The sequence below is a fragment of the Lipotes vexillifer genome, unplaced genomic scaffold (assembly GCF_000442215.2).
Source record: "Lipotes vexillifer unplaced genomic scaffold, Lipotes_vexillifer_v1.1 scaffold778, whole genome shotgun sequence".
Classification (NCBI taxonomy): domain Eukaryota; kingdom Metazoa; phylum Chordata; class Mammalia; order Artiodactyla; family Lipotidae; genus Lipotes; species Lipotes vexillifer.
Window position 1 is genome coordinate 2,025,599 of NW_006774127.1, and position 13,954 is coordinate 2,039,552.

Sequence of the window (13,954 nt, forward strand, 5' to 3'; positions counted from 1 at the left end):
TCAGCAGGGAGATGGTCTTAGAAATGAAGGCACCAAAATCTTTCCTTCCTCATCTTTTCCTCCAGACATGGGAGAACCGCTTCTTTTCCTGACCTGCCAGTAGCTCCCTTAGTCCTTCCCCAGCTAGGAACTTCAGAGGGCTTGGACAAGATGACCTCGAGTGACCCTTCTTGCTCCATCAATCTGCGGTCCTATGTTCTAGCAATTAGGGAAGGGGTCGAAGTAAATTAACCTCTCAGGTGGAGGTCTCAGTTTGGGTTCCCCAAGAATCAGACCTTGAGACCAGGATTCAAGTGCAAGTAGTTTATCTGAGAGGTGGCAGAGTTGGGGAGTGGGTCAGGGAGGCCAGCAAAAGGCATGTTATCAAGCCAGTTATCAGAACAGGTAACTGGGGCTTCAGGCTGCTGGAGGACCCTTGTGTGCTGGGAACAGCTCCCCCTGGCTCACAGGCGCCTGTGTGCATCTCTCCCCAACCCTGCATTCAGTGATGTCATATTGGTAGCTTGAAGTCAGCCGTGGTGGGAGTATTTATACCATGGAAATCGGAAGATATTACAAATCAGGGCTTCTTTTTTTAAAAAAAAAAATTTAACTTGGAGGACCCATTGTTAAACATTTACCAACACACATCTGTCTGAGAGCCAGTATAGAACATGCCTCAGAGTTAGCCCATCATCAGGGTGAGGGAGCTGAAGCATTTATATGCCAGCTGTCCTTAGTCATTGGTCGAGGGCTGCTCCTGGGGAGGCATTAATTCCTGATACTTTCAGCCTGCCAAGTAGCAAAGCAGGCTCTAGCAGCCAGAGAGAGCCCTCGGGCAAGGAAATGCAGGTGCTGGCTATTGAAAGTTGGGCCATTGTGTACTGAAGTAGACAGTGAGAGAGTGTCCATCACTGTACCCATAGTGTCTGCTCCAATGGGACTACATTCATCAAGAGTCAAGCCCTGGAGACCGAGAACTGTACTCAAGGTATCGGGAAGACACCACTCACCTCTGTTTAAACTCTGGGTACTGAAGCCTGTTGGGGAAGCCCTTCCTGCAAATACGGATGCCTTCCAGGACTCCATTGCAAGCCAGCTGGTGCATGATCAGGTGGGCGTCCACCACACCTGCCAAGAGGGAGGGCACAGGGTGGGGAGTCACTACCCTAGGGTACCCTAGGCCCCTCCTTGCCACTCAAGGAGGCTGAACTGAATATCCAGGTCTTCAACCCTAATCTCCTCCAGTCACTGCCCAGGGTGTCCCAGGTCCCCCACAATTCAGCCAAGGCCCAAAGGCTCTCCTGAGTGTGACTTCTACCTAGGTGGGCACCACTCTGCTTTACAAAGTAGCTAGAACGTGCTGTTTAGATGATCCACTGTTGGAGGTTCTTTCAATGCCCCATTTTACCCCAGTCATTCCTGGTGATTAAAAAGTGGACTTAATTTGGAGTGACCCCCAACTTCACACATCCCGAGGACTTCCAGCTGGGAGACATGTCCCCATGATGTACCTGATTGCTTGAACTCATTGGGGACAATACAGCGGACAAAATGGGGGGAGGTGCTGTGGAGGGTGGCCATCAGCTTGTTCAGCTGCTCCTGGGGGTAGAGGGAAAGAAAGAGTGAAGCTCGGCATTGGTGTTGCAGGACACCCATGCTCAGGAGAGGTATTTGTTTAGAGTTTAATTAATTTAATTACAATTACAATTCAGTGCTTTGGTCACACCAGCCACTTTTCAGGTATTCACTAACCACGTGTGGCTAGTGGCTATCGTACTGGACAGCATATTGGACAGTGGCTGCCGTATTGAACAGAAGAGAACATTTCTATCATCGCAGAAAGTTCTGTCAGATAGTGATGCCCTCAAAGGTCCAGTAACTTGCCCAAAGTGACATGTTTTACAGAAAGAAGGACCCTCTGAGTTCAGTGCTGGCTCATCGTAGAATCTTGCGACTAGAAGGAACCGTAGTGCCTGTGTGGACAAATCCCTCACCATTTTTAACTTCCCTACTAGATGATCCCTCCTCTTCCACTTGGATACGTCCAATGAGGTGGCCCACTCTGCCTCAGGACAGCCGGATCCTTGGGAAGTATTGAAATCATTCTTTGTGCAACATCTCACCATTGGCTACATTTCTGCCCTTGGGATATGTTTCCAGTAGTGCCCAAACTTTGTGGAAGTTGTGCCCAGCCCAGAAGACCTGTCAGCACAAGATCTTAGGCACTGATATTTCCACTTGTTATGTTAGGCAAGTCCCATGATCCTCTGGGTTTCAATCTGAAACAACGCAGTTAGACTGGACCATCTTTAAGGGTTTTTTCTGCCCTATGGTCCTGTGGTTCTGCGCCCTCTTCAGAAGGAAACGGACCCCTGAAATGAAAGAGGCAACCACAGGCATAGAAATGAAATCATCTTGTCCTGGGCCATGAGGTGGCAGCCAGACCACTACACCATTGGAAGGGATGGTTGGGGGCAGTGGTCACAAGGTGGCCTCTGGGGCAGCCCCTACTTACCCTGTAGAAGTTGGAGACGGTCATGAAGGAGGACCCTCGTTTCTGCTTCTTGCTTCCAGCTGAGGAAGAGAGATAAACATGTTTCACATCAGTACCCAGCACAGGGGCAGGCAGCCCCATTCAGTGCTCTGTGTCAAGGATGTGCACTCTCTGGTTTTGAAAAGACTTGTCTGGGGACTAGATGAGGTGGGACCCCCACACCAGGAAAATGAGATCTACCAGGGAGAGGGTGAACGGGCTGACTGTGGCATAACAGTCACAAGGAGTGCTGTGCTTCCTGGAGGGTCTGTAGCCCTTTGTGATTTAGGGCTGGCCCAAGGCAACACACTGCTGCCATTGCCTGGGGAGGAGGAAGAACCCACACCATCTGGAGGAATTGCATGCTGGTGGCGCACACATCTCTGAGCCCAAGGAGATTTGCACTTCTTGTCCCTCTAAGTGGCGGCCCTGTTGGGTGTTCCCCTATGGGTCACATGACCTCTAGTGGGTAGGAGGCAGAACTGAACTTGACATTTGGCTCAGACAGGAGAGCAGGGAGCAGAAAATAAGCACAGAGCTTTTGGGCATCAACTTTTCCAAAGCAATATCGCTCCACCTAGACGTGATATGGGCCCAGTGATCAATTCGGTTGATGGAAGAAGCTCCCAGGATGCATCTGTACCTCTTTATTGCAGTAGCATCCATAGCTGATCTCAAGCAACTTGTCATTCATTCGTTCATTCATTCATTCATTCATTCATTCAACAAGAGTCAAATATGAGAGTTTTTGTTTTCTTTTTTTTCTACTTCTGGCCGCTAAAGGGTATCGGCACAGAGAGACTGGACACACAAGGGGTCAGCCATACTTGGAGCCTCCTCTTCTTTGAAGAGAAGGGCTAGGAGCCCCAGGCTTGATTTCTGGAACAAGCCTACCACTGTCTCATTCAGGGGGTCTTTGTTCTTCTCCAGCCAGCCCGTGATGTTGTAACCCACCTGGAAGGGGGGCAAATGCCAGTGGTTACATTTCAGGCCCAGATTCCACCTTTCAGGTCCCACAGCCAGAACCTCGACCTACATCTCTGTCTACTCTGGGTTCCCAGGACCAACCTTCAGCCCCACCTCCTGGGACTTCAGTTCCTGTCCTGATGACTTGCCTGGAGTCCCGGGATGTCCGTGAACCCCCATCTCTTGGGCATTTGCAGTTTGCCTGTCTAGGGCACCCTGTCTCTGAGCTTTACCCACACACCAGGACTCCCCAGCTACTTTTTGCCAGGTGTGCCCTTCTTTTACATGTCTTGCTTTGCTGGCTGCACTGAGCCTCCCTGACACCTGGGTCTTCTTCTACCCAGGTTGGCTGATCTTATTCCTGGCTCAGTGGTTGACCTTGACCAGTGGCATCCCAAGCAACATGAAGGCATGAAGAACTCCCTACAAGGGCACCTGTTCTCTCCTTGCTGAGAAGCACACATCCCCTGCCATTGCCTGGTGGGAGTTGGGCTCCATCCATCCAAACTGGGGGCTTCCCGTGTCCAAGTAATTGGACATCCACTAATTTCTGGCTCCCATTTTGCCATGTAGCCCCAGCTGGAGAGGCAAAGAGGAAGGTGCCTTTCAGATCCTTCCATTGAGCACAGAGAACCTAGGGACGCAGATGAGAAGACAAAACCTTTGGGCTTTCCTTCTCCTATGTGGTGTATGACGTTCATAACCTCTGGGCCTCATCTTAGAGCCGTCTTGGAAGTGCATAGGCCCCGTGTGACTTTAGATGTCCCATTGCTACAAACGCCGAGCCCTTCTCATTTCATCGTGGAGGGTGGGGTGGAACACTGCAATTCGGCCCCAAGCCCGTTTGCTCTGGGTAGCGGCACAGTCCATTTGGCCAGTAGTCGGCATTATCATGGTTGTTGAGATCATAAAAGCCCCGATGCCCAGTCCAACAGCAGCTTTCCTGACAGCTCTGTCCTAAGCCTGCCATTTCCCTGCAGCGAAACCCAGAGAGGCTCAACAAACTCCTTGGTAACAGGAGGCATTGGCATTGATGGCAACACTGATTGTTTCCCCCATCAATTATTCAAATAAACCTGAGTCCTGGCTGCACTTAATTTCCCTCTTCCCCAAGGACTAGGTTTGTCATGAGTGAAAAAGCCACTCCGTAAATGTCACCTTGTTAGTTTGGTGGCCACGTGCTGTCAGAGGGCTGAATGAGTCAACTGGGGAATAATTGATGGACTCATGGACTTTTTTTCCTTCTTTTTGCAAGTTTTGTCTGGTATTTTTTTTGGCCTTGCTGTGTGGCATGTGGGATCTTAGGTCCCCCAACCAGGGATTGAACCCGTGCACCCTGCAGTAGAAGCACGGAGTCCTAACCACTGGACCGCCAGGGAATTCTCTGCAAGCGTCGCCATTTCTGACCAACATCAAAGTTCAGCCATCAAACGGAGGGCCATAGACAATGGCATGGCCCTGGCGGGTCTGAGGGCATGAACTGCTGGGCATCCTTGGCTAGATTGCTTTGGAACTCCCAGAGGGAGAAGTGAGGAGGAAGTACAAGCCAGAGGTCATTTCGATCAACTGATCACCCTGTTTGATGGTGGCTGGGTTAGGGGGAGGGAGGAAGCCTCAGGGAGGGTGTGGCAGGACAGACCTACATTTGTGGGAGCTGGAGGCACCGGGCAGGTGACCATAGGGGGTGCCGAGGAGGTACTCACGGTGCCTGCATAGTGGACAAGCTCGAAGTGGGCCTCGGGCCCCTTGCCCTTGCTCCCCTTGGGCTTGAGGAAGTTGCTGGACTTGCCCAGGTGGTTGTCGTACAGGGCTGCCTTGAACGTGGCGTCGGTGGCCTTGGGGAAGACACACTGTTCCTCCAAGATGGAGAAGATGCCCATGGGCTAGAAGGGAAGAGGAGCGGATGGCATTGGAGGGGGCCAATGGGGTGACTGTGGTGCTGGCCTGGGGCTGGTGGGAGGAGTGCCCCAGACACCATGTGGCCGGCCAGGTTGCAGAACTCTGGGCAGTGACCTCTGGGGATGGTCTAGTCTTCCATGGCCTTCGAATGCCACGACCTTTTAGACTTGAAAGAGGCTAGAATTCAACAGGTCCAAGAGAAGGGAAGACTGACATCTCTGAGGGGGCTACATAGCTCCCCAAGTGCTAATCCCACCCAAATAGTGGTGCCAGGCAGGCTTGGCTCTCAGAAAAATGGTGACATCATCAATGACACCTGTCTTCTCTTCTAAAGCAGACTCCTGGAAGAAAGCAACGCTTGATCCCAAAGCTCAAGCATGAGGGCGTTTCAGGCTCTGTGACAGCTGGACAGGCAGGTATTTGTAGGTATTGCGGGACAGGCAGTCCACTGCCTGTTTTGGAGACTTTTCCAGGGAAGTAAGGCTGGCCCCTATTGAAGACCCCTGGCTGCCTGTATGATAGCTTCTCTATGACGGGCCTGAGGGTGAACCTCGGAGACAAGGTATGTTCTTTCTTTATTTTTTAACTTTTTACATTGAAATAATTTCAGGCTTGCAAAAATGGTGCAAAGCATTCCTGTATATCCTTCATCCAACTTCTCCAAATGTTACCATAACCTCTGTACATAATGATGAAAACTACGAAATCAAACTAAGAAATCAAAGTCTGTTCAGACTTTGTTCAAATTTTGTCATCTGTCTTGTTAATGTCCTTTTTCTCTCCCTTTTCTGCATTTAATCAAACAGTATATATTATTTTTTCTTTTCTTTTAAATTTTTTAAAAGATTTATTTCATTGAAGTGTAGTTGATTTACAATTTTGTGTTAATTTCTGCTGTACAGCAAAGTGATTCAGTTATACACATATATATATACATTCTTTTTCATATTCTTTTCCATTATGGTTTATCACAAGATATTGAAGATAGTTCTCTGTGTTATACAGTAGGACCTTGTTGTTTATCCATTATATGTATAATAATTTGCATTTGCTAATCCTATATATTCCTGAATGAGGCCATTTGTTAAAACATTCCCTATGGTGTGATTACAGGGGAGGCTATTAGATGGCCTTGGTTAAAACCCAACTCTGCCACTCATAGGATGGATGACCTTGGATAGGTGACTTCCTTTTTCTGTGCCTCAATGTGAAATGTTTATAATAAATGTTTATAATAAATTCTGTGAAATGGTTATAATAATTGCTCCCCACCATTGATAGCTTGTGATGATCCAATGAGTGAAGGCATAAAACAGCCGAACTAACAGTGGCCATTGCAGTGACTGTTGTACCCATTTTGCAGAGAGGAAGCTTGATAAACTGAGGTCATCTGCCATGTGGCTGACTCCCCCGAAACCACAGGCCCCAGTGAAATCCCTTCCTGAGATGTGCCCCAGGGTCCCGACCTCTCTCCAAGCCCCTCCTTTGAGAAGTGTGGTACCTTTTCCAGGAGGTCGATGCAGGCCTGCAGGTCAAGGCCGAAGTCGATGAAGACCCATTCGATGCCCTCCTTCTTATACTCCTCCTGCTCCAGCACGAACATGTGGTGGTTGAAGAACTGCTGCAACTTCTCGTTGGTGAAATTAATACACAGCTGTTCGAAGCTGTTGAACTGTGGCAGGAAAACAGAAAGAGGTGCATTAGCCCGGACGCAGACACAGCCTCTCCCTGGGTTGAGAGCTGGTCCACAAGCAGAGCTAAAGCTTGCTGAGGGCTGACCGGTGTCTGGCATTTCCCTGGATGCACCCACCACCCGGTCAATGCTCACATCGGCCCTGCAAGAAGCCCTTCTCAGCTACCCTCCCCTGCAAAGGCACAGAGCCCGGGCCACCCAATGCTGCTGCCAGCACCCAAAACTCAGACTCTGGCCCCGTGTGGTTAATAAACATCAACGTGGGAAGGACCATTTTATTTCTAGAGATGGATCATTTGAGATGCTTTATGGGTCTGACCTCCTGTGTGCCTTTAGACAGTTCTCTCTCTCTCTGGTTTTTCTCATCCTCATCTGGAGGATGAAGCTGTTTGAGGGGTTTATAAGCCTTTTTATTTTTTGTAAACCAGAGACTGCTTTCTCTGAATGAAACCACGTGCTGAAGCCTCATATGAAAAACAGGTCAAAGGAGAGGTGCCATTGTCATCACAGAGCAACCTGCATGGAGCACGTACATGTGTCAGACCCTGGCTAAGCTGCATCTGCTCAAAACCCTTACAAGGCAAGAATGATGAGTGTCCTCATCAAAGATGGGGACACAGAGGCACACAGCTTGGAAGTGGAGGAGCTGGGATTCCAGCCCCATTTGTCTATTGCACCTGCCCTGCTGTTGACACAAGTGTCCTCACTCCCTGGCCTCACCCTGCTGGCCATCAGCGGCTGCCCAGAAGTCCAGGCGGCGTGGTTTGGAAACTCTCTCTAAGGTTCTTTCCACCTATGGAATTAAATGATTCTACTGTAGACAGCAGCCACATTAGCCTTTTAGAGCCTGAGAGAAATTGGGCTAAACTATTTTTTTTTAACCCATCTGTGGCTAGTAGAAATCTTAGAATAATAGGACAGTGGAGCTGAAATGGACCTTAGAGGTCATCTCTTCCAGCCTGCTCATTTTAGAGTTGAGACAACTGAGGCTCAGAGAGGGATCACCACTGTCCTAAGGCCACACAGCTAGTTGGTGGCCAACCCGAGTCCAGAACTAGGTCTCCCGACTCCTAATCATGCTGCCTCCAATTACAAAGGTAAAATCTTCCTGACCCACGGCACTCGTCTTATGATGAGACCTGAGCCTCATTTTTGTGGGCAAGAGGTGGGAGCCACCAGTAGTGTGCTGATAAATCAGCTCTCTCTCTCTCAAAAAAAAGCCTGATTTGTAGTGTTGGCTGATCTCCATGGTGTAAATACACCTCGGACATGTGTCAACAGGATGGCAACTGGTCACAGAGTTCTTGAAAATTCACCGGTCAGTTCTGGTGAGCCAGTACAGGCTGGATCCAGCCAGCACGGCGCTCATTCTATCTGTTATGTTCTCCCCGTTCTTTGTGACTTGGCACCGTACAAATGAAGATGGAACTTTCCGGAGGCCAGAAGCCAGAGAGCCAGGAGCAGACTGAGATTGGCCGGCCCCAGGTCCAAGGAAACAAGAGAACTTTGGTGAAAAGTCACTTATCAAAGGAGGGTGGCCACCTCAAAACAGAGACGGAATGCGAGACCAGACACACCTCAAAGATCTCGAAGCCGGCAATGTCCAGCACCCCGATGAAGAACTGCCTTTGCATCTTGGTGTCCAAGGTCTTGTTGATCCTGACCACCAGCCACTTGAACATCTTGTCATAGATGGCCTTGCCCAGGGCCCCGATGGAGTTCTGGCACTGTTCCATGTTCTGGCCCTTCTGCACAAACTCGTTGCCTACTTTGACCCGGGGCCTGGTGATGCCCTTCTGGAGCTCCCCAGAATTGAGACCCATGAGATGGGCGACTTTGTCAGCCACTGAGTAGGGATGGAAGAAGCAGGTGAGTGAAAGGAAGATGGTGCCCTGCCCCAGAGAACTTCAGCACTGTCTATCGCGTTTAGAGAAGGGGTTGGGGGGAGGGGGAGGAGACCCCCATGTTGCCAACAAGAAAACAGAGGTCTGAAGCTGTGCCATAGATATACCGTGGAATACTATGCAGCCACAAAAAGAACAAAATTTTGGCATCTGCAGCAACATGGCTGGACTTGGAGATCATTATGGTAGGTACAATAAGTCAGACAGATAAAGACAAGTACTGTATGATATCACTTATATGTGGAACCTAAAAAATACAACAAACTAGTGAATATCACCAAAAAGAAGCAGACTCACAGATATAGAGAACAACCTGGTGGCTACCAGTGGGGACAGGGAAGCGGGGGAGGGGAAAGATAGGGGTAGGGGAGTAAGAGGTACAAACTATTAGGTATAAAATAAGCTACAAGGGTATATAGGGAGTATAGCCAGTATTTTCTAATAACTATAAATGGAGTATAACCTGTAAAAATTGTGAAGCCTATATTGTACACCTGTCACTTATATATTATACATCAACTATACTTTAATTAAAACAATGTAAGAATGAGGGAAAAAAAAAGAAAACAGAGGTCTGATACGGTTTTCACGCTTGCTCAAGGTGAAGGGGCAAAGCAATATAGAAGCCAAAATTATGTCTCCAACTCTGTCATGCCTTCCTAAGGATCTTGATGTCTGGATATCAAAGGAACGTTCTCGGTTTACAGCGTGTCTCTGAAATGTGCAGGAAGCCCTAGAGAGCCCCGAGCCCCCACCCCCGCCGGCTGCTTCCTCCCTGCATGGCCTCCGCCCCACACCTACCCTCCGTGGTGTCCACTTCAGCCTGCTCCTCTCTGGGCTTCTGCTTGAATTTCATGTTGCCAAAGTGCATGATGCCCCCAGTCAGCTTATACACGCCGATCTTCTCCTCGGAGCTGAAGCCCAGCACGCCAAAGGCTACCTGCAAGGCCACAGGGAGAAGAAAGCCAAGAAACTCCTGGCTCCCTGTTCCACAGAGTGGAGGCCACCATGGGGTGGCACCTATGGGCTGCTGCGGCACGCTGTGGACTCTGGAGGTCAGACACACCCTGACCAGAGAGAGAGAGGACTGTTTTCCTCCAAGGAGTCCAGACCAGATGCTCCGTGAGATAGTTGTTGTATTTATTTAACCTCTCTGGCCTCAGTTTAGTCTTCTGCAGAATGGGTGGTGGTAGGTGGTCATTAGGATAAACCAAAATGATGTGTAAATGTTTAGTCCTGTGCTTGACACATAATAATAGCCAGGAAGTAGTTTATTCTTCCCATCATTATTGCTGTTTAGGCTCCTTGCTAGGTACCAGGAGAAGGGGAAGGCAAAGGTGCATCAGGAATCAATTCGGCTGTCAAGGAGGAGAGAGTACACAATATCCCTAACAGAATTCTCAGGTGCTCCATGTCACAAAGAAGGAGAGAGAGGGTGCCGTGGGAACTGGTGGGACTAGAGGGTCACATCTAGCTGGGCTGGGCAGGAGGAAAAGTCACTTGGAGTAGCTGGCCCCCTTAAGTCCCTATCGCACTCCAGTTCAACTCTGCAAAGAGAAACTGCTTGCTACGACAGCCTTGGGAAAAATGCCAGCTGCAGCCCCAGAAATCTCCATGGGAGAATCCAGGCTGCTGCCTGGTGGCTCTGAGTGTCCCCCCACCCCGATCCCCGACCCACCCAGTACTGGTGGCAGTGCCTGCAGGGCCTCAAAGTTTCCCTGTCTTTCCCCAGCCACGCTGAGTACTCACGTCTGTGACCTGCAGCTCCTCCCCGTCGTCCATGTTATCCACTGTGGTGACACCCTGGCTCACCCAGAAGTACTGCTTAGGGTTGGGGACCAGCAGCAGACTCTCTGCCAAGAGCAGGAAAGCAGGTTAGCAGCTTGGTGACACGTGGTTTTCTTCTTCCTTTTTAACCCATATCCCTACATGCCTCCCATGTGCCAGGCATGATGCTGTCATCATGGGGGTTACAGGGCTGAATACGACGTGGTCCCTGCCCTCTGGGATCACCCAGAGTCATGGAGGGACTTGAACAGGGCATATGAAGAACTTTAGAGTGGCAAGAGGGTCTCTGGAACTTGGGTGTGCCCTTTGTCTCTTGGCCCAGTACCTGGAACCTAGTAGGCAGCCAGTAGATATTTTTGGAATAAATGAGTGCATATCTTTCTCCTTTCTCTGTCCTGTAAAGAGCAGGTCACACTCAAAGGCAGAAGGTAACAGGACAATTGCAGCAGGCAATAATAATCACTTGCATATAATATGCATGGGATGTTGTCACTTTTACAAAGAAATATGCTCACTTCTATTTTTCTTCAAATACGTGCTGCTCTTGGTCTATGTTTGTTTTTTCACTCTTGGAAGAGACATGGATGCAAGAAATGTGGGGGGGATGATACTCAATGCCTTAGTCTCTGGCTAGGTTAGGAGGTGTGTATGTGGAAGATTGAGTCTTCATCCCTCTCTGGACCTTAGATCCTGAGCAGGTCTGCCATGGACAGTTGAGCAGGTTGTTGCTTGCACAAGGGCATCAAGCTGAGGGGGTGAGTGCAGTGTGCTTGCCAAGCTGTGTACTCAGTGGGCTACGTCCACTCAGAGGGGAGCCTGTTACATGCAGTCGTCCTGGGCTGACATCTCTGCTGCTGTCCGAACAAGACATGGGGGGTCTAAAGCCCTATATCCCAGGTCCATGTCTCAGCCATGAGTTGCAGGCATCTCAAGGCCCCATATGTGAAATGGGCCAACAATAGTGTGAAGCCTCATAGTCTGTTGTGAAGATGGATGTGAGTAGAACTTTGAGAAACTTCCCTGTAACCTCTTCACATAACTCTAAACTAAAGGGATTCACGTAGAACTGCAGGTATGACACCAAACCCTCCATACATGGGAATTCTTTCGTTATTGAAAATAGAGGAAAAGCGAGTTAAGGGACAGTCGGACAGACATAAAGATCTTTACCGACAAGCTCAGGCTTCTTGTTAGAGAGAATCTGGTAGAAAATGTGGTAGCCCCTCTCAGCTGCTTGCTGTGAGATGACACGAGATTTCTCTAAGAGATCTGGAAAAGAATAAGACATGCCCATGAGTTCAGCCCATTCTCCTGGAGTTCAGGGCTCCATGAAAAGCAGGGCTCCCCTCCCCATAAAGCCCAGTGCCATGGCCAGTCATGGGTCCACTCTTCTTCTGCCCCAGACCCACGGCCTGGGCGGGGGGGCTGGCTCCTGATCGGCGGGAATCCGGGGGCAGGGCCGGCCTCCTGGGTGTGGCAGGCTGTGTTCAGAAGGACCCCACACTTGAGTCCCTCTGCTGCTGTTTTGAAATTCTTAACACTTTTTGGACAAGGAGCCCCGCGCTTTCATTGTGTGCTGTACCCCACGCATTGTGTAGCTGGTCCCGGCCCCAAGAACCCTCCAAAAGCGGCCTGACTCACAGCTCTCGATGTCAGCTCCGGCCAGCTTGCCTGTAGTTCCGAAGTGGATCCGGATGAACTTTCCCTGAGCAGGGAGGAGAGGGGAGGGTCGTGAGGGGGGACGTGTGTAGCTCTAGACCAACCTGTGACCCGGGTTTGGCTGCCCTGCCCCCCCATTCTCAGGGCACTGCAGGAAGGTAACTGGGCCAGAGGCGGCTGTATGTGGAGTTGTGGGTTTCCCACTCGGATGGGCAGAGAAGGAGGGTCTTGGAGCTAAATCTAGGGTCTGGGGGTAGCCTGCGGCTTTGGGACCTTGTGGGGCAGACGAGTGCTCCACAGGAGGGGCTGGGGCCCTTTGGAATTCTGCTTTGAGGTAGGAGTGGTGGGAATTTGACCAGCCACATATAGGGGGCGCTGTACCACGTCTCCTTATGGAGAGACACCACATCCCTCTCCCTGACCTTTGGCAGAACCAAGGACAAACTCTCCTGGAAATAGGACTCTCTGTATCTCCATCACCTTTTGCCCTCACCTCTACTCACCTGGCCCCACCTCCTCCCTGCCCAGCCCTGTTTCCCCAGGCAGTGAGAGGCCCCAGCCGGAGATGGGGGGTCAGCAGGGAAAGGTGGAGCACTACAGAGCTCCTTCTATGATCCCAGCTCCCACCAGACCGGCTTCAGAATCCACCAGGGCCCCGGGGACAGCGCCTCTCCTACATCCCGCCAGCCATGGTCCCCCTGGTCGGGGCGGGACGTTGTCAACTTCCAGCCACTGCAAATCTCTGGCTCTCCTGTTTTAATTTCTCAGCCCCTCCATCACTGTGTACCCACATCTCTGCATTCAAGCACCTGGATTTCAATACTGAACTGGATTCTAGTTGATATAGACCCTGACGGATAAAAGTCTCTGGGAAGGAGACGCCATGACTTGACTCATCCCATTGGTGAGTTTCAATCAGCCCTGATTTCCTTCCTTGGAATGGGGTGATGATGCCTGTCCTGCCGCCCCCAGGGCCACCACTGCTGCTGTCACACTTACAAAACGGGAGGAGTTGTTGTTCCTGGTGGTCTTGGCGTTCCCAAATGCCTCCAGCACAGGGTTTGCCTGGATGATTTGATCCTCCAGGGACCCCTGACCCAGAGAGAAACACAAGGTGGGGTGGCCTGTCGGCTGCTGCCTGGGGACCCAGGGCTTTCACATGACAGTGGTGTATGTGCCAGGAACCCAGGAGGGGCACAGCCTTGGGGAGGCAGGGAGAGCGGGGCTAGAGGGGACCTGGGAGGAGGGCCACTGCCTAAGTAAGGACTGTCCCCCTGCAGACCCTGACATTGGAGGGCCCCTTCCAGATGAGAGGCTTTGACTCTTAGCTGCTGTTTCTTCCTTTTGCTCTTGGTGGAGAGATTCCTACGTGAACCTGAAAACCCTTCCCTGGGCATCCCTGGTCTTCCACCGAAGTCTTCCTTTCCTCTTTGTCAGCTTTTTTTTTTTTTTTTTTTGCGGTACGTGAGCCTCTCACTGTTGTGGCCTCTCCCGTTGCGGAGCACAGGCTTCGGACGCGCAGGCTCAGCA

General features: G+C 50.5%; 1 protein-coding gene across 1 annotated transcript in view; it reads right to left on the bottom strand.

Moving 5' to 3' along the window:
* MYH16 (myosin heavy chain 16) overlaps window positions 1-13,954 on the bottom strand; it is a 53,886-nt gene that overhangs the window by 32,859 nt on the left and 7,073 nt on the right. The window contains exons 6-17 of the mRNA XM_007448860.1: window positions 13,424-13,516; window positions 12,407-12,470; window positions 11,936-12,034; window positions 10,727-10,830; window positions 9,779-9,917; window positions 8,651-8,919; window positions 6,882-7,052; window positions 5,185-5,364; window positions 3,343-3,469; window positions 2,498-2,556; window positions 1,494-1,581; window positions 993-1,110 (exon numbers count right to left, since the gene is read on the bottom strand). Coding sequence (XP_007448922.1) covers window positions 993-1,110; window positions 1,494-1,581; window positions 2,498-2,556; window positions 3,343-3,469; window positions 5,185-5,364; window positions 6,882-7,052; window positions 8,651-8,919; window positions 9,779-9,917; window positions 10,727-10,830; window positions 11,936-12,034; window positions 12,407-12,470; window positions 13,424-13,516 — 1,511 coding nt within the window. The remainder of the gene's footprint in view (window positions 1-992; window positions 1,111-1,493; window positions 1,582-2,497; window positions 2,557-3,342; window positions 3,470-5,184; window positions 5,365-6,881; window positions 7,053-8,650; window positions 8,920-9,778; window positions 9,918-10,726; window positions 10,831-11,935; window positions 12,035-12,406; window positions 12,471-13,423; window positions 13,517-13,954) is intronic.